The sequence below is a fragment of the Cheilinus undulatus genome, linkage group 24, assembly GCF_018320785.1.
Source record: "Cheilinus undulatus linkage group 24, ASM1832078v1, whole genome shotgun sequence".
Classification (NCBI taxonomy): Eukaryota; Metazoa; Chordata; class Actinopteri; order Labriformes; family Labridae; genus Cheilinus; species Cheilinus undulatus.
Window position 1 is genome coordinate 12,371,574 of NC_054888.1, and position 26,645 is coordinate 12,398,218.

Below are 26,645 nucleotides of genomic sequence, written 5' to 3' on the forward strand. Positions count from 1 at the left end.
GTCCTTGATAGGTCATAATCCTAACCTTGCAAAGCAGATGGATACGCCCATTTCCTTGTTTTTCACTGGGGAATCCATCTTGCCAAGCTCCCATCTGAACTGTTTGGGCCCGGTTAGAAAGTGACAGGACCAATCAGCGATGAGGGGCAGTACTTTCAGGCGCAGCAGAGTCGTGACGTAAGCAAACAGCCGCAAAAGGCCGGTGCAGTTATGGAGGAAGAGATTAGCGTGGATGCTGCTAAAGTGCCAGTTTTACCAGAAATTGACGACATTTCTTCGTTAAAAGAACAAAGAACTGCAGTGAGTTGTTTTCTTTTCAAAAACAACAAAAGTCGAGTACTTACATGTCTATAGTCACCATGTTTCGTGTTATCCCTCAGTAGCTGCGCATGCGCAGCATGCTACCGGCTACGTCACGTGCTTTGTTGCTCTGATTGGCCCATAGAAATGTGACAGACAGAACGTTCACCCAATCATACTCAGAGGATTTTTCAAAGCCTCTGCCTTTTCTCAAATGTTTCCTATTGAAGCTTTCCCAGATGGATGTGTGAAAAAAATCAAGGTCAAGAGCTCAACTACCATGGTATGTTGTAGATGTGCAAACTCCATACAGTGAAAACAGATGGTACTAAAAGAGCAACACAGCTGCATGCTGTAGATTTGGCTTTATTAAAAAAAAAAAAACCTTAATTGTCACGGTGAAGGACTTGGGTGACCTATTCTGGGTTTTACAGTACATCAAAATCTTTGAGGATTCTCACTGAGGAGGGTCCTGCTAGATAAAGTGTGTATAAGGAAGCTGAGGCTGTTTATTTCTCTATGCCAGTTGTCGTCATACAGCTATTAATCTCTATTTATGTGCTGTTATTCGCTTCTAGTGCAGGCAGATGAAGCAGGCAATTAAAGAGGCACTTTGACGGGCAGACGGTCACCCAAGCCAGACAGAAAGACGATCTCTTTGTCTTCCATCCGGGTCAATATTGTTTGTTGTGGGAAACAGACAGTCGAAGAGAGGCAGACCACTGACAAGGAGGGGGAAGGAGAAACAGGAGACCACAGCAGGAGTCGAGTTCCCTCTCACAGGTGTGTATTTTGTGTTTGTTCATGCAGAAGGGTGCAGGTGCTTTCATCTGGATTGTGATTTGAAACAGGAGGAATGTAACGTGCATTTCTCAAGCTCAAGTTGCAGAAAGCTTACACGCATGTTGATGTTCACTCAGAATCCTACGGGCCTTTTAAAGGTAGGATCAAGGTAGTCTGGAGGAAGCAAAAGAAGGTCTGAACACCAGGATGCTCTGGTTAAAAGATTAATTTGGAAGACAAATGATGTTTTTCTGCTCAAAGCTTAATGTAACGGGAACTTGGTGGTCAGACCATTTTTGCTCCTTTGTGATTGTTCATTTTGGATCCAGCACCTACTCAGACATTGGTTTAACCTAGGCTACCCCAGTGTGTAGGCTTCTTCTCTTTATCAGCACACTTGAGACTGATATCCACAATTTTTTCAGATGAATGGGGGAAGGCATGCACCACACTACCCCAGGATTTTGCTTCAATCTAGCAACCAGTGCATCAAGACTGTAGCCTCTGTGTATGGGCTACAACTGAGCTAACTCTGCACCTGATTCATATTCACGTTTGACAGAAATGTATCACTTTATTTCGTGTGGGTCCTGGGTGGCTCAGCCTTTCTTAGATGCAAGGAAGGAGCTCTTAGGAAAAGAGTTCAGAACCCACTGCACAAAGGGATGTGCATGTCTTATTTGTATTTTCTAGTGTAGGCAAGTGCTTAGAGGTTCAAGCACCAAGGGGTCTCAACAAGTGACTGGGCCCTTAAAAAACCCGGGAATGCTTCCTCCCCAGTTGTGATCTATTGACAATATTAAGACATTTGTGATGGATCAGTAGCATCCTGGCAAAAATTTACTTCATTTTGGAGCAAAAAAAAGTGTGGTAAACTATTACTAGACTCTAATGCCAAAATCCTTTTTTTTCTGCCACTTTTTGACCACTTTTCATCACTGCACATTTATGGCACCTTTTATGGCACCATTTTTCACTCTTAACTCATTTATGCTACTTTTTGTCACCTTTAACCCCTATTCCCTACTTCATCCTGTCATCTTTGCAACTTTTCTGCCACTCTTTTTAGTACTTTTGAGACTTTTTACCTACTTTTATAACATTTTGCTCCTTAAAACACTTTAAACCAATTTTTGCCATCTTTCTGCCCCTTTTCCCCACTCTTTAACCCCTTTTTTCAGTTTTTACCCTTTTTTGACACTTGTTGCCCTTTTTGCCACTTTCTAACCCCTTATCACAAGTTTACCTGGCAATTTTTGCAACCTTTTTTGCCATTTTTTGACCCATTTTCACTACTTCATTGGGACATTTTTGGCACTTGAAATGCTTTTCGTGAATTAATCTATTTTTTGCAACAATTTTGGCACTTTGAGCCCTTTTTGCCACTTTTTGCACTTTTTGGGCCAATTTTTAACCCCTTATCACGAGTTCACCTGGCAATTTTCACAACATTTTTGCCACTTTAAACAATTTTTGTTACATGTAAACCCTTTTCATGACTTTAACTGGCCATTTTTGAAACATTTTTGCCACTTTGATCCCTTTCACGACTTTATCAGGACATTTTTGCCCATTTAACCCTTTTTGCCACTTTGTAACCCTTTTTCACTACTTTATCTGGACATTTTGCCTTGTTTAACCCTCTTTGCCACTTTTTAACCCCTTTTTCACTACTTTATCTGGACATTTTGCCTCGTTTAACCCTCTTTGCCAATTTTTAACCCCTTTTCGCTAATTTATTTAGACATTTTGTCCTCTCTTACCTCATGTATGCCTCTTTCTGCCATATGTAAACCCTTTTCATGACTTTAACTGGCCATTTTTGAAACATTTTTGCCACTTTGATCCCTTTTTACCACATTTTAACCCTTTTTCACAACTTTATCTGGACATCTTTGCCACTTTCAACCCTTTTTATAATTTTATCTGTTTTTTTTTGCTACATCTTTGCTACTTTTAACTCTGTGTGCCACTTTCAACCCCATTTCACTACTTTATCGGGACATTTATGCAATATTTTTGTCACTCTTAACTCATTTATGCTACTTTTTGTCACCTTTAACCCCTATTCACTACTTCATCCGGTCATTTTTGCAATTTTTTTGCCACTCTTTTTAGTACTTTTGACACTTTTTACCAACTTTTATAACATTTTGCCCCTTAAAACACTTTAAACCAATTTTTGCCATCTGTTTGCCCCTTTTCCCCACTCTTTAACCCCTTTTCACTACTTTATATGGTCATTTTTGCCTTTTTTTTGCCTCATATCCATTTATGATACTTTCTTTTTTCCTCCTTCAACCAATATTTTGTGACTCTTTTACCCCTTTTCAACATGTTGTTCACTGCCAAATTTGGCCACTTTTAACCCATTTTTGCATGTGGCTGCAGCCAATGCATTTAGGCATTTATGCTTATCAGATATTTTCTTTAGTGAGTGGTTGAATAGGTGTACCTAATAAAGTGACCTGTGAATGTATTTGTTAATTTCTAGACAGCATCTGGTCGATTTATTCCTCTCCTAAGCACATCTCATGAAACATTTTTTTAAATTTTAAAACTGACATTCATCAAAATAATCAAGAATATAATGTTGAAAAGTATCATATCAAGGGTTATCGACCACATTATAAAATGAAGTAGTTACTTTTAATAATCCTGACATACTCTTGTTGTCAGAAATATAGTCAGAGACCACAAAAGCGTGTAAAACAAGGCTTTAATGTATACTTCAGATCTACTTTAAATATATAATTATAGCGGGATAACAGGATTGCCATCTTTATCTACATTTATGGAGCACATTTAATACAATCATTTCTTCACTGCAGTAAAACCTCAGCCTTATATGAAATGTTTTAGTTGGGCCAAAAAATCATTACATAGCAAAGCTATACAGTCGCCTAAATGAGCTCTGGTACAGTGCAGGCAAATTGACTAATAACAGTATTCAAATTCTCCACAATCATTAAAACTGCAGGGAAAAAGACATTTCAAAGCATTTTTTTGTCTAGAAAGTAACTTAAATACAGTATTTACAGTGACACAACTTCAAATAATCACTTTAAATAAGTCAAAGATTTAATATTTACAAATAGCATCACATAAATTGTGTAAAATTAAATTACCAGAAGAAGTGGGACTGTATCCAAGTCTTACAGTAAATTGTGCTTGAATTCAGCCATGTATGAAACAGCAGCAGCAGTAGAGGCAAGTAGAAACTGGAGGATATAATAGCTGTTTGGGAGTGTTTAAATTAGCGTTTTATTGAACAGGGGCTGGCATCAAGCCTCTGCTTTCTGCAACAAAAAACCAAAATATACTGTCACCTTTTCCACCTCAGCTTGAAGAGGGAATATAAACCGCCTCGGGCAAAGTCACTTTACATGATTACTGCAAAATAAATCCTTCAACCTCTCAAATATGTTGTTGCCAAAGTTGCCTGCAGGGCTAGAAAAAAGCAGTCTGGTGTGTTATTACTTTATTCCACTTTCCATTTCTCACAGTTATTTGCTGCACTGGTGTGGTGGATCGGTGGTTCAATATCGAGCTCAAACATGTCATAACAGATCAGAGTATCATTGGTCCATCCTGCCTTTGCTGACATGCTTTAAGACAGTCTTAAGGTGTGAATGGTTGCTCCACAAGTTGACTGCATACATGTGGCTTTTTGGGACTTTTTGTGGACCTGGGAAGCATCCTCCTTGGCAGCATAACAGAAAGTCTGCATAAAGTCCCTCAAAGTGTCTGTCGTAATTCTGTGCTTATAAATATGTAGTTCATCCATCCTCCTTCTTGCCAGGATGAAATGTTTCAAGCCTCATGCTCAAGGGCAAAGAAACTATAGCATGCAGTCATGCTCTTTTCTGTGTCTAGTTCCACTCAGGCCTCATGTAGTTTGGGATGCACTGGCAGACTGGGGGGCTGTAGTAAAAACCTCTCTGGCACACAGGTCTGAGCTTTCTGCAAGGCAGCCTGTAACAGCTATAGGAGAGGAGACAAAATAAGACACAAAGCGATGATTTAAGAGCAAAAAAATACATAAAAGTGCATGAAATTAAGACAAAACAGAATCAAAATCTCCAAAAGAGCATGAGAAGACAGTTTATAAGGCAAGGGTGAGGTTGAGAGGAGGAAGCAGAGAGAAAGAAAAGAAAACACATGGGAGATTATTCTTTTGGCACCAACACTATTGATTATTCAGATCCTCACATCCCTTTTGGATAAACCCTGATCCAAGTTTTAGTTTGCATCAAACAAAACTGTGTGTGAGAAAAAGAGGGAGTGTGTCTCCCAGGAGGAGAGAGATTCGACCAATTTCTGTGAACTCTCCTTTTCAAAACCACAGTAGGTGTGTGATCTGACGAACCTCCTCCTGTGACCAGATGTTGAATCTAACATGAAACAAAACGAGGGAGAGATAGAAGTAAAAGATTTCTTGTGAATGCTTTAATAACATCCTGTGCTGCCTTGGCTGTATTTAAGTGCTTCATAAAACCCATCACACAAATATCCCTGAATCATTAACTCTTTGTAACTACTTTGAAATGACAAACTAGTCTTTTATTTAAGAAATGGACAATGAAAAGGATTTTTTATGCTATTTGTTGCAAGCAAGATAAAAATTAGCTTAAATTTAGCACTAGCTGCAGCAAAATTCACCAAAAATAGCAGTAAGGGGAACATATTAATCTTAAATGCTAATTATTTTTAAATCTAATGAACACTTAATGTCAAGTAGGATACCATACGTTTTGAAATGTGCTTCTTAAAGCAAGCATCCATGCTATTAACAATGAGTGGCTCTTATGCTAACCTAGCTAACACTGCTCATGGCATACCTGGTTGTTTAATGTGGTATTTTGCTTTCATGGAGGTTAGATGACTTTTGACATATCGAAATCACAGCTACACTGTGCAGCTAGCTTAATTGTAACTGACATTTCCCTTGTGGTTAACTGTTTATCTATTGAAACACATTGTTAATGGAGAAGGATAAGAAATGCTTTTTAAAGAAACTGCTAATTTCATTGAATTGAGAGCTTTAAGAGTTGTAGCTTCAGTTTTATTCAGTTGCATGGATCGCTGCTATTTTTAGTGAACTGTAAGCCACAGTAACAATGAGCTTGTATGTTGTCTAAGTATTTCATGACCTAAATACTTAACTACATTCACCAAATCAGATTCTTGTAAGATTTTTAGTTTGACTAAATTAAATTTATTATATCTTTTACCTTGTTTAAAAGTTGATCAGGTAGTTAGTGGTTAGCTAACAGCTATATTGAGCAGCTAGTGTTATTGTAACTGACATTTTACATGTGGCCAATTGAAAAAGATAATCCAAATCCAGATGGACAAAGTGTATCAAAATATATATTGCAATTTTAAAATCGAGGTTGGATAACTCATTCTGATTCTCATTTGCAGTAAATATCTCGTTTGTTTTTTTTACCACATTGAGCTCAGGCTAAAACACTGCTATCAGAGGTCACTTGTATAAATGTCTGTGAACTTTCCCACATTTATATTGCTGCGATTAGATATTACTTATATCATCATATATGTCTGTTTGTATGTTTTTCCCTCTTGCTGTCACTCCATCTGTCTCCGAGCCTGCCCGCCTGTCTGATAGCCGCTCTGCTCCCTGTCATCAAGTCCATCCTGTCTCTCCCTGTCTGTCTCTCTGCAGGCCTCTTGGGTCAGAGGGAGGGTGAGCCCTTACGTGATGGCTGTGGGAACCTCGACACGCATGGAGAGCACAGCTGAGACCGCGATCTGATGTTTCAAACGCCCCGTGTCCATAAAAGGTCATACTGAAACATGCGAATGGAGAAAAATCAGAGTTTTTCTGTTTGAGTTTGGAATTTATGATATGTCTATTGAGAGTTTCCTCCCCTCTAACTCCCATTTTTTTGCTCTTTCCTAACTTCTATCTCTTATTTATCTCACAGATTGAAGAGATTTGGTGGCACTCAAGATAGCACATAAAAAAGAGAAGACAGGACCACTTCTACCAACATACTTCTAGTTCAGGTAACCAACAACAAGCTCAAGCTTTACCAAGATGTGTTTTAGCAACTTTAAAATATGTATCTCACAATTATACATAATTGAATTGTAAATGAACCGCAACACCCCCAAGTACTTAAATGTTACATACTGTATGTAACATTTAGCATAGTACAGCCAAAATTTCAGAAAGGTTGGTACACTGTGTAAGATGTACATTAAAACAGATTCCTATGATTTGCAAATCTCATAAACCCCTATGTTATTCACAACAGAACTGAGACATTTATCTATTTTCATGAAAAAATACTAGCTCATTTTGAATTTGTTGCAAGTAATACATTTTTTAAAAGAAGGGGCGGGGCATCAAGAGCTGGAAAAGTAATGAAACTAATGAAAAACAGCTGGAGGAGCATTTTGCAAATAATAAAGATAATTGGTAGTAGGCCTGTAACATGACTGGGTATAAAAGGTGTCCTTTAGAGAGGCAGAGTCGCTCAGTTTTTTAAAGATTCATTAAAGTAAAATTGTGAAGACTTTGAATATCCCACAATCTACTGTTCATAATATCATCCAAAAATCTAGAGAATCTGGAGAAATCTCTGTGTGCAAAGGACAAGACCTGAGGTCAATATTGGATGCTTATAATTTTTGGTCTGTCAGGTGGCACTGCATAAAAACAGACATGATTCTGGAACACTTCCAGAAATCATTGCCCGTCAGCAAAGAATGCTGTGGTATTCACAAATGCAAGTTAAAGATGTATTAGACAAAGAATAAGTCATATTCTCTGGGCTAAAGCTCATTTAAAATGGACTGAGGCAAGATGGAAAACTGTTCTGTGGTCAGATTAATCAAAATTTGAAATTATTTTTTGAGAACATAGGTGCATGTCCTGCAGTCTAAAGAGGAGAGAGACCATCCAACTTATCAGCACACAGTTTGAAAGCCTGCATCTCTGATGGTGTGGGGTTGCATTAATGCCTCTGGTGTGTGCTGCTTACACATGTGGAAAGGAACTATCAACTGAAGGTTTTAGGACAACATATGCTCCCATCCAGACATCTCTTTCAGGGAAGGCCTTGCAAAATTCAGAAAGACAATGCTAAACCACATACTGCATCCATCACAGCAGCATGACTTCACAAAAGAAGCGTCTTAATGCTTTCACCAGTAGAAAACATTTGAGAGAGAGCATCACCAAACAAAAAATCCAGCAAAGAAGAGCCACGACTGTTGAGCAGCGAGAATCTTACATCAGACAAGAATGGTACAACATCCCAAGGCTGATAACATACAAACAACCCCCCACCCCCTTTTGTTCTATACAAACATTTGACTTCCGTAAGAGCATATACCATAACTTCAGACCCATATAGCTCATTGTTAGTCCATCTTGAATGGTTATGACATAAAGGCTAATATTCAGTTACACATAGCCTGTTGCAACAATTGTATCTTATTCCAAATTCAAGGGTAGGTGCAGCTCAGCCAAAACTCTTGGGTTTACTCTGAAAATAAAAGTGATGATGTGGAACAGCTTTAAAGAGTAAACTAGAACACATCTGTACAGTAGTGACCTGATTTTAGCCAGCATTCTAAAAGCACACAATCACCAAAGAAATTCTATGTTCACCAGTAAAAACCTGCTCTAAATCAATCCTGCCCAAACAATTACGCCATTACTGCCAAATTGTTTTAAGGTGCAGTACACTGATCAAAGCTCAGAGAGATCTTCACCTCCCTTTACCCTGAAGCCATCGTGACATCACCTTCTTCCCCTTAATTGCCGACAATGTATTTTATTTTCTCTGTAAAATCTTAAGAAGTATAGTAAGTGTATTCTGGGCCACACATGGCAGCCAGAGCCTTTGAGAGTATCACGGTCAAGTGCAAAACAGCTGCAAGGTTCTGAGAGCAGATCAAGACTTGGGATCTTTTTATTTAGATTTATTCAACAGTTGTAGGCTGAAAAGAGGAACTATTATATTAAAATAAACTGTTTTGATGCAATTCTGGAATGAGAGCTACTCTTTCTTTGTGTAATCGCTGTTTTGGTTCAGCTTCAGATGGATTTTCCCCTCATGCTTGTGTGGTCGTGTCACGGGTTTAAACAAGCGCAAAGGCAAATTCCAGAAGCTGTGTATTCAAAAATATATCATTCCATTTTGCAGTAAATTATCATAATATTATTGCAGTTTATTGGCCTTTTATGGCTTAGAGTTATGGGTCTAGTTGGCAGAATCCCAGACTGGATTCTTTGGATAATTTAATCCCCAGAGGAGACATTTTCTCTCCGCTTCCCTCTCTCTCCTCAGGGAGACTTCAGAGCTGAGAACATCAAGGTTCTGCTGAAAGATGAAAACATGGATGCCGGTTGAAACCAGGGCAGGAGATGCCTACCTGCAGGTGGTGGGATTGAACTTCTTGCCCTGCCTTAGACACGAGTGTGGGCTCTCTCTGCACTGACACAGGCAGGTGTCTGGGTTGAGGGGTTGATTCCCGGGACAGTCTGCAGCGCACACACAGCCGCACAGCTCCTCATCCCACCGCTGACCTGTGGGACACAACTTCCCCTCGCTTTGACCTTCACACTGACATTCACCTGAGACGACAAACACAAGCAAAAACTATAGTATGAATTAAAACAAACGTAACATGCTACTGCGTTGCTCAACCCTGTCTTTGTTGTAAATATTTGTGGTCCAGTCCTGACTTGTTGCTGTAGAAATTTGCCTAACACCTGACTTCCCCTAAACTCTTTTTGTCTGTGATTAATCAGTCTGGATTGATCTGTGTGGTTACTTTCAGAATTACTGCCCTTTCTTTTACATTTAATGTGGTTATAGTAATTTCTTTCTTTTCAATGTGGGGAAAAGAGTAGCTAAAATGGTGTATTCTTACTATTTTGCTCCAAAACCCTTTTTAAACCACCTCTCATGCCTTACTTTTTATTAAAATGTGTGAAATAGGTCAAGAGTCTGTGTTCTCTTTAACAGGTGGGATGTGAGATATTTAAAGGGACTAAAATCCTGCTTACAGGTGTTGTGATCCAGTTTCCAGCCTGGATCACAGCTGGCCTCTGTGAGTCCGTTTCGGCAGACACAGTCACAGGTGGACTCGTCCAGAACTCTGTTTGGCCCGCAGAGAGCCAGCAGACCCGATTCAATCGCCTCTGGAAGCCACATGAAAAGGAGGTAGAAAAGGAAATGATCATCAGCTTTCGTTTACCCTGATGTAGATTTAGTTATTGAGTGACACCTGGGCAGGGGCTGTACAGATAAAATTAAACTACGAGTCCCACACTTCGGTTCAGAAACCTTTCAAGATATTCATGGCCTACACAGGATGACTTACTGACTTTGATGGGCCATTACCTTTATATTGCACCACTTACAATGTTGATTAATCTTCGTATATGGAAATATCCCTTTGAGAATTTAATAGATTGCCAGCAGTATTAACAACCAAAGGTCATGCCCCCAAGAGCACCCATTTTATTAAGTTTAATTATCAGCTTGTGCTTCCAGCAGATGGGTGCCACACGCAAAGCATTTTGGTAACCCAATGCAGTGTGAGACCTGAATATGTTGTCCGTTTTGAAAATCTTTTCTATCTTAAAATGTGAAATTTATTTATGAAAATGAAATATAGGTTCAGTTTGGTACATAAACCTTATAGAGTTCAAAATACACCTCAATTAAAAAAACTTCTAGACAAATGTGCTGATGAATGTCCAAGTGTCCGTGCGTTTACGGATATCTGATGTCTACACTGCAGCCAGGAACTCTTGCTCATCTTGATGCTTCTTGTATAGATTTTTTTTGTATTTGTCTTCTTTCTATCAATCTATCTACAAAAATATATTTTTCAAAAAAGTATGACTTATAATTAAACTGGAGCTATGGTACACTATTTAGACAAGTCAACAGAATGAAGAGAGAAAGTGGTGGTTTATTATAGAATAAAGGAATTAAAAAGACAGCGGCGTTATGTAATTGCTATTAGGAAAATTGGTAAATGTCGGCTTTTTAAACGTCCTCTGTACTCTGTTTTTTCCTAGCAGCCCCGAATGTAAACATTGAGTCGAAAAGATTCAGCCAATCAGAGCACGGCAGTAGTAGCCAATCACAGCAAAGGAAGGCGGGACTTCACCGTCTGGGCTTTCCCACCGTTATCGACGGGAACTGATTAACGGCTGTGAATGTTAGCGCGCTGGTTTTAGCATTAAGCTATCATGGCAGACGGATTTTCAGAGCCAAGTTTGGCCAGAATGTTACAGCTTTGGTAGTTAGAGATGTAAATAAAGAGGGGTTTTCTTTTATGGGTAGGTATTTTCATTTATTACGTCAAAGTTACCAATGTAATTTTCTACAGAATTCTCATAAGGAAGCAGACTGTTTCCCATGGGTAGCTATCTATTTTTAGCCTTCTCTTTAAAGCATGCCATAGGAGGGTTTGGCAGTTTATATTTAGAAAAAGTACATTTATGTGAAGGGTACTGTAGTTCAGTACATGACTGTACAAGTAAAATGCCACAGAGACAGAATCATTTCTCATGTTACGGTTGAATAAACATTTCCTCGGGGGAATAACTCATTCCAGATCAGTTTATATGCCGCCCTGGCTTCATCATCATCATCACTGTCTTGTCTGGCAGTGGCGTTGGAATTTTTTAAAACTCTGAAACTTAATGGAAAATCTGGCTCACATCCCAAGACCTGCTCAGGTGTAGCAACAAATTTGAAAGACAGTGAGTTCTGGTAAGGGGCAGGTAGATTTTAGTGTTGTGAACTAGTTTACAAAGCAACAGGAGGAACATTTTTCTTCAAGATACAACAACACTGTCTGTGGCACATTTCAGAGGTATGTATCACTCAACAGAAAGGGGGTTTACTCCGCAACAGGTAAATTTTACTTAAGTCAGTGAAATCTACTGTGTTTGTGTCATATTTTAAAGCCCATGCTGTTTCATTTTAGACATATCAGCCTGAATCTGATGCATTAACATGGCAACATCCAAACACTGGCCTGTCTGCAGAATTTTCCTAAAGAGGTGAGTCCTGTTAGAGTATGCAACACACTGTACACTGTCTTAGGTTTGCATATAGAAAACCCTTTTACAAAGATTTTTTTAGGCTTTTTTTATACCATTATTAGTTTTCAGTAGAAAGAGATTTATTATTGGACAGAAGCAATGACCTGTTGTACATATTCTGCTCTGTTAGTACAGCCAAATTTGAGAGAAAACTTTACCGATTTGGGAGTCTTACACCAGTGTTAATTTTTGCAGCTGTTTTAAAATGTAGTCTTAATCTTAATATTAAAAGGCCTTTTAGTTTTAGATACATTTAAGTCATCTTTAACCTTTGAAGCTTTTGTTTTTAGATTATTGCTTGGGCTTTTTGCCTTTAGGAGAGCTGATGAGAGACAGGAAATATAGAGAGAGATTGGGGGAAGACATACACCAAGACCAGTAATCAATACTGGATTGTAGGCTCTGTTTATGGGAGCCTGTTTTACCAACTGAGCTAAAACTGCGCCCTGTCTTTGAAGTTGTACTCTAGTCTTAGTGGGCAAGACTCAAAAACATTAATGTCAAATTTAGTCAATAAAGAGTCCTTATGTTTTAGTCTTTACCTTTGGCAAAGGAATTTATTTTCTTTGAACTAATTTGATTGGCCATCTTTAAAAAATAATGAAAGTGTAAAAAATCTAATATTTATAAACTACTAATACTTAACTTTTTGTACATAAAAGTTAAAAATGTTCCGGTTCATATTGTATATTTATAGTGTATATTCTTGTGTGCTAAGAGAGTAATGTTTAACCAAGTCAAATTCCTCGTATGTGCACACGTACTTGGCCAATAAAGCTGATTCTGATTCTGATGAAAACCTTGAATGCACAGTGGAGAAGCAGTTTTTGAATGCCCAGCAGTCTAGCACTAACATTTTAGTGTGGTTTGAGTCTCCTTGACAAAAAAAACAGAATCTACTTTCTTTAAACCATTTTTTTTTTTTTTAGCTCTCTCAGTCTCATCCTCCTCCTGGAAAAACGTTCGTCAAACATTTTTGGTCATAGTTTTTGTCAACAAAATTAACATAGTCTTACACCAAAAGAAGTCTGTGGGATCTGTTTTTTTCAGGCCACACCAGAATTACCAGTCAGACTACCAGACTGCCAAAATGCTTTTTATTCCGATAAAAACAACCACAAACTGATAGCAGTGATGTTATCTCGGGGAAACAGCCAGTTTAACATTATTTTGATACAAGGGTGTGTCTGAAGAATGATGAAATTCAGATAAGGACGGAGAAGGATGTTTTCATTACAGTGTTACGTTGTTTTACCGTTGCAGTGCAATGTTAGTCTACAGATGAGTAATTTGCATTCAACCAGATGGAACAATAGTTGCCTAATATTGGGTAATTTGTTGTTTTTAATCACCAAAAATTGCTGGCAAACCTCAGGCAAAATTATACACTGTCTGGGGTAATGGTAGCCTTGTGGTTAAATCCATGCACCCCATGTATGTTAAGAGACTGTTGTCTTCAATTTGGGTGGCCTGGGTTTTAAATGTAATGTGTGGCTCCTTTCCTGTGTGTTGTTCCCCACTGTCTCCCAGATTTCTCATTCTATCCTCTGTTCTGTCTAGAGTGAAGACAGTCAAGCCAAAAAATGAATTGCACAAAAAATGTTGCCAATAATGAATGAACTATTACTTTCTTGTGCATCTGTCTTCTAAAAAAAGATGTTTTTTAAAGTTAAAATACATGATGATACTATTGACTAGCGTTTTTAATCACGTGGTATCAAAAGCGCATAGAATTTTGAGAACCAAGCTTTAAGTATTCATTTATATCAACAGCATTACACAGAATAAAAGAAATGTCAGTCAACTTTATCAGGGATAAAGTAACAGACGGACATGATGTTTTGAGTTGTGCACATGTACCTGTCTCTCTCCCAGAGTAGTTAATGGAGTCAGCAGAGATGCAGACACAGTTCACTGGATCCCACAATAACCCCGAGGCGCAGTCATCTATGGGCGGGGAACACCTACATAAACAGACGCACGCTCGCATGATTCAAATGCACGAATACAGTTAATGACTCAGCCACGTTTACGCATGCCTCTGCCCACTCACAGATGATCTGCCGCGGCTCGCCTGATGATGGAGTGGAGCGGCCGCTTAGAAAGGCACTCGCACGCAGTGTGGTTGACGAAGGTCACCATGACGACTGAACGATCCATCCTGGGCGGGGACAGCTCCATCAACTGGTAAGGAACAAATCTGTTGTTAGAGGTGTGTCTGTGCAGACCTTTAGATTTGACTCTGGTTTGTTTTTCATCTTTGTTTTCTTCCTTTGCTGCTGTTGTCAATACAGTTTAACAGCTCATAATAGAAGAACCCCTGATGTTTAGAAGTTGATGTAATCAGTGGGAGGTTGTGCAACTGTGCGTGATTGTGTATTGACTCGAGGTCCAGTTGCAGCCAAAGGGCGTCCCCCTGCTGTACAGCTGGCTGTGATAGAGACGAGCTGGGTTACATGGGTTTCTCTGATTCTCTCTGAAGTAGTGTGAGTGAGTGTTAGATAATGAAGCAGCTCTAAAGTGTAAAACATGGGAGTTAAAAGAGTTGTTAAAAAATGCAGTGGTGACACTTACCGTCTTGTTGACTAGCGTGTAACTTGTATTCGTGCAGTAGTAGGCCTCATTGGGGCAGCAGCCGCCGCATCGATGCAGCGCCACGCAGCGTGGGAGGTAGAACTGACTGGTGGATTCTGGGTATTCTTTTGCAACTTCAACACACACCTCTCTGGGCTGGCACGAGGTCCGCTGGATCTCCTCTAAGATGACTGGAAACAGACGTGAAATAATGACAAAACATGATTTTAATCAAGCCTCATCCTGCTTTCAATGTTCTGCATGTAACACCTGCTTCCATTTGTCTCTAGTGCACTTATTTGTCCAAAATAGTTGAGTAAATCTAGGACTAGAATTCTCTAGATTTTCATATTTTTATTGAAAGTTCCTCGGTGTTTTACCTTCCAAAGTGTCATCCATTTTAAAAAGCGCCTCCTCCCTCGGCTGACCCCACAGATCATCATCGGTAGAGTGGACCAAAGGGCTTGCTGAGGAGGAGTGATAGGAGGGGGAAGAGTTGCGCCAAGACTTCTTCCTCAGGCAGTGTTGAAGTAAATTGTATTCTGGGTATAAAACTTGCAAAAGCTGATCCACGCTTGTCACTGAGCCCAAATTGGGCTGGTCATCTGGCAAGACTGGAGCCTGAAAGATGGAAAAGAGTACACTTGAATGACAAAACACTGCTTTGTGTGTTAGAAAAAGGGCAAAAATAAGATTTTAAGGGTAGGACAGTATGTAAATTCTCCCACCAGGGGGCTCTCAATCAAAACAGTAACACCTACCTGCATTGTTTACTTTTTGTTTGAATTTAGTAGGGATGCACAATATTGGATTTTTGATTATATCTGAAATGCTGATATTTCAAAACTAATTTTTTGTTGATACTGGTTTATTCACACTTTTTATGGTTAAAATGTCTGCAGTGAAGTGCAGGAAATAGTAGAAAAACCTTAAATGTTAAATGCCCTAAGCAGCCACCTATACATAATGATACACTTGCACATTTTACCAGTATTTAGGACTGATGTTTGAGTTATACTGCCAATATGTATATACGATATATCTGCTGTAAATACCAGCAGAAATTTTGATCTTTGCTGATACCAAAATCATGCTGATGATATCACTCCTCCCTAGAATTTAGGACACTATCCAATTAAAACAGCTTTCTTAAGGTGTATTTACTAAAGCGCAACTTACCAATTCTTTTTCCATCAAGGGAAAATAAGTTGTTAAAAGTAGTCTTCATGGTTTGAGGCGGCAAGTGTGGTATTGCTTGCAGCGTTAACCAGGAAGGCCACTTTTACCTGCTTTTCTCCCTCATTTTGTGAAATTCATCCATGAAACAAAAACTGTGATTTACTATTTATTAAATTTCTTGCGAGTGCAGCTTTTTTCTTAGAGTCCTTAAACCAAACAAGAATTAAGGAGGCTAAAGCTGAGCTGCGCATCTCTTTACATGACTTTGAAATGTCCCATGGGGCTCCAACATTAAGGGGGTTGGAAGGTGGGGGTGCATAGACTTATGTAAGTGCTTTAGCTACACAACAGGCAGAAAACAATCATGGTCCATCACAAATAAGCTGATAAGGTAAAAGAACAGATATGTCATCCTTTGTTCACATGTTGTTCTCAGCACAGAAGTTACCGTTTTTTTAAAAAATAGACATTTTAGTGCAGAAATGTGTGGTATTTTAACTTTAGGAGCAAATATCAGGCCTAGTATCCCATTTTGGAAATAAAGTTTATTACAAATCTTCATCCCATCTGAGCTTGATTTGACCAGAGTTGTGTTTTTCTAGAACCACTATCGAATCTTCTAGCGTGTAAGCATCACTTGCTTTAGCTGGATAAACTGTGAATACCTCAGCTACCAATGTGTTGTGACATGTTACTGCTGGCTACTGTTAGCTATTATGAATACATGTGTCCTCTCGTCACCTGCAAACACTGAATGTTTTATTTCAGCACAAAAGGAAGCTGTGATGTCTGTTTGTATTTCTCTTCCTTTAGATGTCTCTGGCTCCATTAAGAGGAGTTAAACTGCACTTTAAACATCACCTGAGGGGATCTGATAAAATTTGAACACGCTTGCCCTGCTGCTGCTGTGCCTTTCAGCAGGACGCCGTAATCTGACCCAGTTTTCCCATAAACTCAAATAGTTGTTGGATATTTGCAAATGTCTACTGAAGATTTCTTCTTAGGCTTTTCTGCCTTAATTGAAATAAGACTGTGGAGAGAGAGAGAGTGGGGTGAAACCCAGGCCACCTGAGGATCACAACCTCTGTATGCAGGGTGCACAAACAACTATCAGGCAGATATCTACTGTTTTCAACCTTTTAGGTTGCTTTTAGGTTGCTTTATAGTTAGAATTCCATTCATATTCTAAATAATATAATTCTTACTCTTTGAAGATGAACAATCCCCCAAAAATAACAACTTGATGAACATCTTTAAGTTTTGTAAGTCCTGCATGGCCCACTTTAGGAACCACTGGGTTAAGCCACATCAGCGTCTCCCTGCTGCCACAGTGACGTAAGCAGAAAAGGAAAATAATTGGTCAAACCCAAATAAACACTACATAAATGATCAATGTAGGAAAATAGTGCATGAATTAATAGTATGGAAAGCTATTATAAAAATAAACTGAATAACAATGGATTGTGGGATATGTAGTTCCCTCACCTTTCTCGTGCCTGTGCCCTTTTCTCCGTTTTCATCTGCTGATTTGTTCTGATCAAATGTTTTATAACCACAGATGTGCAGGTAGCTGGTTAGCTTGGTTCCCAGATTAAAAGCATTGATATGAATATTTTGTGAAACGCTGGAGGAAAAAAAGCCAAAAAAAATGTGGGCAGTCACTGTTGAGCTCTATTATCTAACCTTTCATGTGCCCATCCTTAAGGAGCCCTCCGTGACAAGTTAAACCACACACCTCCTACATAAGAATGCAGCAATAGTCCTGAATTAATGGACCAAACAGATGTAGATTATCAGCACAGCCAACACCCTTATCGTCATTATTATTATTCAACAAAGAGGGTTTTATGTGGCCGACCAGGTCTATTCAGAGGTCTCGGTTTACTTTAGCTTTGCTTCATGAATCGTTCATGCTGAGTCACATTCATAATGATTTTTCTACTGTTATTATTGATGATTCTGCTCTACCCTGCAGTAATACAGTAGATGATGACGAACAAAGGTTATTGTATAACAAAGAGCTAATAGAGGCATCTTTGGGAAATAAAAGTCAGCTGGGATTTGGACATTTGAGTGTCACAGTTTGTTTAAAGATTGAAGGTAGTTGTAGTTTCTTGTGCTGTGAAGGGTTTACTGGTACAACCTTATATAACCTTAATGGAAACCGGATTTTTTTATCTGTCTTTTTAATGCTTTGTCTCACTCTTCCTGCAATTTCTGTTTACCCAACCCTTCAGAGTAAACAAACATTCCCGCGTTAACCACCTCCACTACGATCAGGGTTTTCATCACCATTTTGTTGCTATGCTCAGATAACAATCTTATTTTTAGAAGTTTGCCTGCTAGAACTGCTGAAAACCACCCACAACAATGTACCTGAGACTTCTGGGAATTGTTCTTTATATAGCAGCAAGTAAGGGGATAAAATAAAGTAAGATTTTTACCCAATTATGTAACATGATAGAAGTAATCTGATCATCAAAGTAATCTCCAAATGTGTTGCAAATTGTGCCACTGTTTTGAGACATGTCTTAACTCCTGTTATACACCAAAGCAGTCAGGTTTACGACCTTGATGTGCTGCAGCTGGTCTTGCACTTTCAAGGTCATTTCAAGGTTTCCGAGATATCATAATTGGTTACAAACAATACTTGGCCCACTGGTGCCACAACATTGCCAATACTTTTGTGCAACTCAGGGCAGATTCACTATGGGCAACTTGTACGAGTCATGCTTATTTGATCAGTGTTAGTGCTCAGTACTGCACACAAGCACAGAACACTTCGATGATTTTGGTGCAGGTGTGCTTCGGCAGCATGTTTTCAGCCACAGGTGTGCAGCATGGATGTATAGCATCACTTGGAGTTTTAGAGTGCCGTTATCGGACAAAAATGACTTGAAATAATCAGTCAAGAAGGTGAGCAGGATTTATCATTCAGGCATTAAAATGTACTTTGTTAGGACCAAAGTGCTGGCCAAAATAGTCATGTCCAGTGTTGGTTATTAGGAAGACTGAGCTGGGTGTTCCCCTGTTGAAACTCTACTGTCATTAACAGTTAATGGAAACATCTTAAACATAAAACATATTACATAACATTCCACCACAGTTTTATTGTACACTCAGGATTGATCCCTCTCCCTCTTCTCTTTCCTGTCAAGGTCTTCCCACATTTTTCATCTTCTCTGTCACTCTCTCACTCTGTTTGTATTAAGTGATCACGACATGAGGTCACCGCTGTGGGACTATTAGATTGTGAGGGATTAATGACCATTTTGGGCTCGATCATTGGATAACCCTAGCATGCATGCACATGCAATAGCACACGCCCATGATTAAGCGGTGGCTTTGTCTTTTCCTATAAACCTTTATTAATTTACTTTGATTTTTTTTTCTTGTGTCAACAATTAATAGCGGCTCTTCCTTTGAAATGTGTTTGGGATTCCACTCTGCTACTATCAGTTGTATCAGTAAACTAAGGCAAGAGTACAATGACTCACTTTGACTGTGTTTCTCTTTAACAGGCTTTTCACTACTTCCAAAGAAAAGCCCATGAGTCAGAGTATGTCAGAAGTTGAAACCAATCACCTGATAGTTTCTCTGCTGGCTTGTAACCAGCATTAACTGTAAGGTTGATGAAATTCCTTGAATATTAAGATGTTACCAAAGAAGACGGAAGTTATGTTGTAAGGAAATTTGGCACCAAGGTAATTGGAGATAAATTGCAGTTTCAAAGGAACTACACAGGTATGACTACACCTTGGAGTATTTATAACAGAATATTTCATTCATGTAATTATGTAATCAAAATATAACACTCACAGGCAAAAGTGAGGATTGCTTGTTTACAAAAACCAAATAAGTGCTGTTACTGCTCTTGCAGCATATCATTTTAAGATTTTGCTGAATAAGTTGCGACCATTTAATTTTGTTTATTCTGCTTCAGTTTGGTTCAAATCATGTCTTTCAGAATAGTTTTATTGCCACATGTAGTCAAATAGTTAGAGGTGTCCCACATGGATCAGTACTCAGCCTACTACCATTTGCTTTGTACCTGCTTATTGATATGAAACTACTTTGTTTATGGGAAGGATTACTGGGGCTCCACCCTATAAGACTAGCTAACCCTCCACCATATTAAAACTCTAAACAAGCCACTGGGTGGCAAAAGATCTAAAATCACAATTGTTGATGCTTGTCTAATATAAAAAAAAAAAAATCACCATTCCAGGTCAAGCATGTGATGAAAGCCTATGTAATGGAGGTTGAGTGCCAGGTCAGGAACAGACTGAGTCTGGACTTAGCGTTATCAAAGCTAGCACCAGGCATCACCAGAAAAAAAGTTTGGGAAACACTGTGCTAATGCATCAAATATACTTGTCAAGCTAAAAAAGAGTGCCAAAACACCCCAAAACACTTGGATTCTTTTACAGGAACAAAAATCTCTCCTTGCAAAATCGATAAAGCGGTGCTTAATCCACTCTCCCTTCTGTACTGGATTTAAGAGATATCCTGTTTGTTCATGCAGCTGCTGCTTCCTTTTAGAACACATGCTAGGTAACTAGCTGAGTGATTTGTCTCGTTAAAATGCCAAACAATGTGTTTGTCGGATCTGTGTAGTAAAAGAGGTTTGGTTTTTGAATTAGGCTTCCTGAAAAGACAATGATTTTTTAAGCTTAAAGCTGCTGTGAGGAGGTAAATGGTTATGAAAGAGACTAAAATACATAGTGATGACTCTCTGTGCTGAAAAGCAAAGGTGGTTATCAGTGGCAAGACTTATGTGTTTCTTTTGAAAGCACCAAACAACAAATGAAAATCTATGTTATTTTAATGCCTGAAATCACTGCCATGCAGCTAACAGCTTTTGTTTTACATTTTTCATTGCAAAGACTTGTGTGACAGAAGGTTGACAGTTTGTTAGATAATAACTACTTCCATATGTGCAGGTCAAATCAGCAGAGAGATAACAAGTTCTGCTTTGACCACAGGGGGCGCCAACATTGACAAAAATAGTTTCTCATTGGATCTTTAAACTGTATACCTCTTAAAATATACATTTTGATTTCTGTGTTAAAGATGCTCTTTTCATCTCCAAATTTTAATTGGAGAGCATCTGTGAGATTTATTATTACTTTTCATGAATTCTTTTGGACACTTTAACCACAAGGAGATTTGGGTCCAAAATTAATCCAGAGAACTATGAGACAAGATAAATGTTTTGAACTTACTACAACGTCCCAGCCTTTATGATGTGTCATAGAGAGACGACTACACCAGATGGAAAAATGAGAAATGTTGGCGAGAAAAAGCAATCAGTGACTAACTGCTGTTAGCCTACGCATTAAGCTAGCTCATCATTCATCATAATGTTTGAACACGACCATGTGGTCATGTCTGTCAGTCTAGTCATGACCCTAATTTATGACTCAGTGACCATAGTAGCAGAAAACTGAATCATGTAGTCTGACCTCGGCTTTAGTCAAGGTTTCAGACCTCACTGGCATCGCAGTGCAACACTCCTTTTAGTAACAAGTGTAAAAGGCAAGGTTATAAAATGCATCTCTTCGACTGTATTTGTTCTGTAACAATCTTAAACTGGTGAGAAAGGCTTGAAATTGTCAGTATTTTTCATCAAAAACATGCATACTGAAATGTAAAATTTCAACGTAAATTTTCAACATACAATTATTTGCTGTTGCTCATAATTAACTGTAGAATTAACCACCCTAAATTTAACATTTACGTAGATTTTTACCCTGTAAATGATAGAATATGCTTTTTTTTTAGCTAATTTGTTACCCAGAAGGTATGCATGATATTTTCATCATTGATATCAGTATCTGTAGCTTCACAAGTTTATTATTAGTATTGGCAAATTTGAACATTAATACCAATATTTACAGCTGATACTTATGGACTGTGAATACCAGCCTAATGTGAAAAAAATGTGGAATTTTAGGCAGGATTGACAGACCTATGTCAGCTGGAGACTTCTCTTTAACATGTTGTTTGAGGACTGAAGTTTTAGGTATGTTATTGACTACATTATTGGCTAAAATAAGTCTGTAAATATCAGCATGTTTGATATCACAGGGCTCAACAGTGCGAACGTTTCGCTCACATTTGCACCTAAAAATAGGTGTGTGAACTGTAAAAAATATTTAGGGGCACATGCGCGCATAAAAAAAATCAGCCGAAGAAGAGATCCATGGAGGAGAGATGCCTCGCTTGGCGTCTGTGTAGCCATAGCAACACGTCGTCGTCCATGCTTATTTGTTCGTCTCATGTCAACGACATGTTGGACATATCACTGTCTCGCTGGCAGCTCATAATGCCCCAATGCAAGAGTAGAAACCCCATGACAGCGTAATTTGGTGTTTTTTCATTGTTTATGTGGAAAAAAAAGACCGGCGAAAGGAGCTGAATTTCCCCATTTCGTCTTCTTCTACGCCGGCTTTTCTTCTTGGTCACCATTTGTTTGTCACGACAGCGCCCCTAACGGGCAGAGGTTGTAGGTGTTCAGACGGTTTGGGCCGTTTAGCAAAGTGCAGCAATGTTGCACTTTCCGCTCCAAAACGGACTGAGTCCCCTGGACTTTACAAAACACGCAAAAATGAAACTTAGACCAACTCTGACTGAAGTTGCCAAATTTAAAGTACCAAAATTAGTAACATTAAAGACAAAATTAAATTGCAATATTTGATGATTTTACCTTTCTGTACATTTTGCATACAAATTAATTAAATAATTTTGCTTGTAAATGTCTATTTCTATCACGTTTATTACGGAGAACACATTATTTGATCAATTTTCATTGTGCCCCTAAATTTCTTTATGTTCTCCTAACTTTTTCAACTTAGGAGCACATATGCTCCATGGGAAAAAAGTTAGTGTCAAGCCATGTATCATATATCCCAACTTCTCAAGCTGTAGAGATTGGAAAACATCCTCAATTCCTTTGGTTTCGAAGCAGTTTGCATATGATACCTCCATATTTAAAGCTTCTGTGAGGAATTTTCAGTTTGGTTTGATTTTGGTGCCCTCTGTGGACAAAAAGGGTACTGCTTGACTTTTATGCTGATTTTAACCAGACCATACTTTCTTAGCTGTGTGATTGTTTGTCACATTGCCCAACCCCCCCCCCAACAGCCATAGGCATGTAAAAAAATAACTTAATAGAAGCAATTAATCTAAATGTTAATTTTTTTCTTTTGTAGCTAATGAGGATGTAAAATTATGAATAATAAAGTTGAAGGTGTTCCACAAGGATCAATACTCGGCCCACTGCGTTTTACTCCATAAATAAACTGTAAGTGGCTGATTTGGCTGAGATGGTATAGCATAAGGATAGCTGCAAAAATCTAAGTCTCCTTTTATTAGCCCCACATATCTGACATTAATGACAAGATCTGATACACTAGTGCATCAAAAATACTTGTTTAGCTAAAAAGAAAGACCCCTGACCAACTTCAAACTCCTCACAGGAGCTTTAAGTTACATTTTTTTATGAATGATGTTGGACTTTAATGTCTCACCTTGGTGCCCATGTCTCCAGTTTGGTAATAGTCCATATAGTCCTGTCCTGAGCACAGATTGCTGATATTAAGAATCCATAGGAGCACAGCTGGTATCCACATAGTGAGGAGATGAGGTAGAGGAGAAAGGAGGAGAGGAGATATTGAGGGAAGGAGAGGGGAGCTGGTGATCTTCGTCTAAAGTGAAAGAAAGGAGGAGAGGAAGGTGAGGCAGAGAGGAGGGGGAAAAAAAGCGGGTATCACAGACTCGGCAGGTATCTCTTTGCCTCTCTCGTCATTCTACCCAGGGACGAAGTTGCTCTTCCGGCGCGGGTTGTTTGAGTTTGGGAAACCAGCTGAATAAAACATGATGAGGAAATCGTCTCGTCTTCCTCGTGTATCAAACACAGCTTCGTCTTTCCTTACTGGAAGTCTTTCATGTGGCCTCGCTACGTCTCCATACTTGCCGTAGATGTCAGGTGTCTTTTCACCTCCGTTTTTCCTCAACTTTTGATTCAGTCCCTTTTTCTCTCCAGCCTTGATTCCTTCGCCTCTCCTTCGCCCTTCACACTTTCTTTATCTTTATTTTCTCTTCACACAACAGCTGTGCTCTTCCCTCCCTCTTCTCTCCGTCTGTCTCTTCGGATTATCGCTGCCTCTTTATCTGTCTCCTGTTTCCTCCTCAGAAACCTCCAGGGCAAAGCTTCGTCTGTCTGTCTCTGGAGGTTTTTTTTTTTTTCTCTTTTTTGCGCTGCCGCTTTCTAAATCTGTCACAACTTTTTCTGCCGGGTTGTCTGATCCTCAGAAAAAGCATCAAAGAGAGAGAAAAATGAGGAAGAGCTTATACCAAATCCCACTCCCAAATGGATTTTTTTAAAGTGTCCAGCTTTTGGTATTAAGTTCTTGTCCAAACAGAGTGAATATGCGTCTTTCTCTCTGACATCCTGGTGAATGGAAGGAATGGAAAGATTGTTTTTGTGGGTGGAGCGACAGATTTCAAGGAGATGATTCGTGAGTTATGGCTCATTATACTTGCACTTTTTTCTCCATAAATTGCAAGCTATAAAGAGTCTGAAGAGGCAGGAGGAGCCTTCAATGTGACACACTTTCCCATCATCCTCTTTTTTGTCGTTAGCATATGACAGGAAGGTTATTATCCACAACTTTTCAGGTTAAACGGTCCAGAAGAAATCAGATTATCCTCCCACGTTCCTTATCACTCTTTCCTTTCTCACACATCCGTTATCTTGATGTCTTTGCAGCAGCTGCTGTAGGATTTTCAGAATGTGTGCGTTCAGTAGCAGCCAGTGGTGATAAATGTGTGAGTCGTTTAACTGCAGCTTTCTAAGTGCCTTTTTATGAGCTGCTAATACCTCTGCTGTCTCCCTCTCTCTTTCCCTGCTTTATGTCAGCTGCCTTCAATAATTCCTGCTGGGTTTCCTCCACCAGCATTAGAAATAAAGCTGCAAAATTGTTTTTTTTTTTTTTTACCTTCACCTTTGTCGTCTTTTTCCCCGTTTCTTCAAGGTCCTAAAAATCACAAACTTTACATACCATCTTAACTCTACCGCCCCAAGGCTGTGAGCATGTGTGTCATGAAGGATCAGGAGGGAAGGGGGGTGGGAAAGGTGAGCAGCAGCTTACCTCTTTGCTTTAATATCTTTTTTTTTTTTTTCCCTCTCTCCTAGGGCAAATCAGTTACCGACAACTGTAAAATAAATTACGGGGATGTTGGACAGACAATCAGACGGGGAAAGAAGAGGAGAGACAGACAGGAGGCCGACAACAAGACGAGAAGGACAAGGAGGGGGGAGAAAGAGGTGTGTCTGGGAAACGCTCGAATGAGAAAACATCCGATTTTCGGGCCAGTCACCGCCAGCCTTCTTCAAGGATTAAAGACGCACGCTCACACGCACGCACACGTCGGCAAGTGTCTGCTTGCAGTACGCTTTATGTGTCGAAATCTGCGCAACCAAATTCCACATTCCAGTCATTGCTTTTCTCAATTTCATCATGTGAGCTGGATGCATAGAATTAGACATGATAGAAGGGGGCGTTTATGTGGCGAAAAACAAGATACAAACAAAATACTTGAAAAGGTCAAAGATTTAATGATAAAAGCAAGTAGTAGTAGTAAAAAAGAGGGAATGATGTCGTCAAAGAGGTGGAAATATATGTGGCTAAAACACAACAAAAGGCTGTGGCGCTTTTTAATTTAAGTTTTCATGATGAAATGTAAAATAGTGAAGGATAAAAGCTTTTTATGCTTTCCTACTAATAGGACGAGTACCCAGTGATACAGTCCCCAATGTATGAGGTAGCAGCAGTGGTAGTGGCATTTCAGCGAGTATTGCTCTTTTAAGAAGGACTCGCTGGTTTTACCGGCCAGGAAGCTAGGCTTTACAGTGTAAGAGATGGGTACAGTTTCTCTGTGAAATTTGGGGAGGTTTTTTTATTTTTGCAAAAATCTGCCACAACAAAGTTGGCCCAAGCATTTTATTTGATGCCCAGTGAGCCTCTGTGTTTTTTCTTTTTTTTTTTTTTTACTATTTGGCAGTGGTAAATTACGCAACAGAAGACAAAGCCTGCATTGCAAAATAACGAAAAAACACAGCTTTTCTGGGTAAAAAAATAAAATGTTTCAAAATTTTTCAGTAGCGTGTGCCAACATTGTTTTTACGGACCATCTTAACCAAAAAATCATAGTAAAAATATGCATTCTGAAGCATAGCCTAATATCAGCTCATCTGATCCTAAGGAAACCCTGCAAAGTCTGCATGTTATCATCTGCATGCAATGCTGATTTTTATCTTGTTGATTCAGAAGATTTAAAAAAAATGTGTTTTTTGTTCGATAAAGAATCACAGTAAGCTTACAATTGGTAAAGCCTTTGATTTGAAAACCTGCACTTTAAATACTGAATCACAAAACAAACGGCATGAAAGATGAGTTATGGACATAGAGCCTTTTTGCCTTTGCCTTTTTAGACTAACATTCATTATGAGACATGGCTGCACCTCTCCAATTTGGCGCCTGTGTTGATGCATCGCTCCAGCAAACACTAATGGCCCTAGATGGCATCACACAGTTTGTCCCACATACTCTGTCGCTCACCTGGGCAGCTAAACAGACACGTTAGTGACTGGATACAAGCACTAAATGACACTCTAGTCCAGATAGTCTTTGTACAG

The 26,645-nt window shown here is 39.1% G+C and overlaps 1 protein-coding gene and 1 long non-coding RNA gene across 2 annotated transcripts; one reads left to right on the forward strand and one right to left on the reverse strand.

The window, feature by feature from the left end:
* Window positions 1-3,793: 3,793 nt before the first annotated feature.
* LOC121506037 (vascular endothelial growth factor C-like) lies at window positions 3,794-24,387 on the reverse strand. The gene is made up of 8 exons (XM_041781527.1): window positions 23,476-24,387; window positions 15,145-15,385; window positions 14,765-14,955; window positions 14,244-14,374; window positions 14,051-14,154; window positions 10,133-10,267; window positions 9,496-9,697; window positions 3,794-5,067 (listed from the first exon to the last, which is right to left on the reverse strand). Exons 1-8 carry the CDS (start codon window positions 23,575-23,577, stop codon window positions 4,956-4,958), a joined length of 1,218 nt encoding a protein of 405 aa, XP_041637461.1. The 5' UTR covers window positions 23,578-24,387; the 3' UTR covers window positions 3,794-4,955.
* LOC121506038 lies at window positions 11,148-25,867 on the forward strand. The gene is made up of 4 exons (XR_005991604.1): window positions 11,148-11,958; window positions 12,073-12,148; window positions 14,246-14,377; window positions 25,143-25,867. It is a non-coding gene; the product is annotated as an uncharacterized LOC121506038 (long non-coding RNA).
* The last annotated feature ends 778 nt before the right edge of the window (window positions 25,868-26,645 follow it).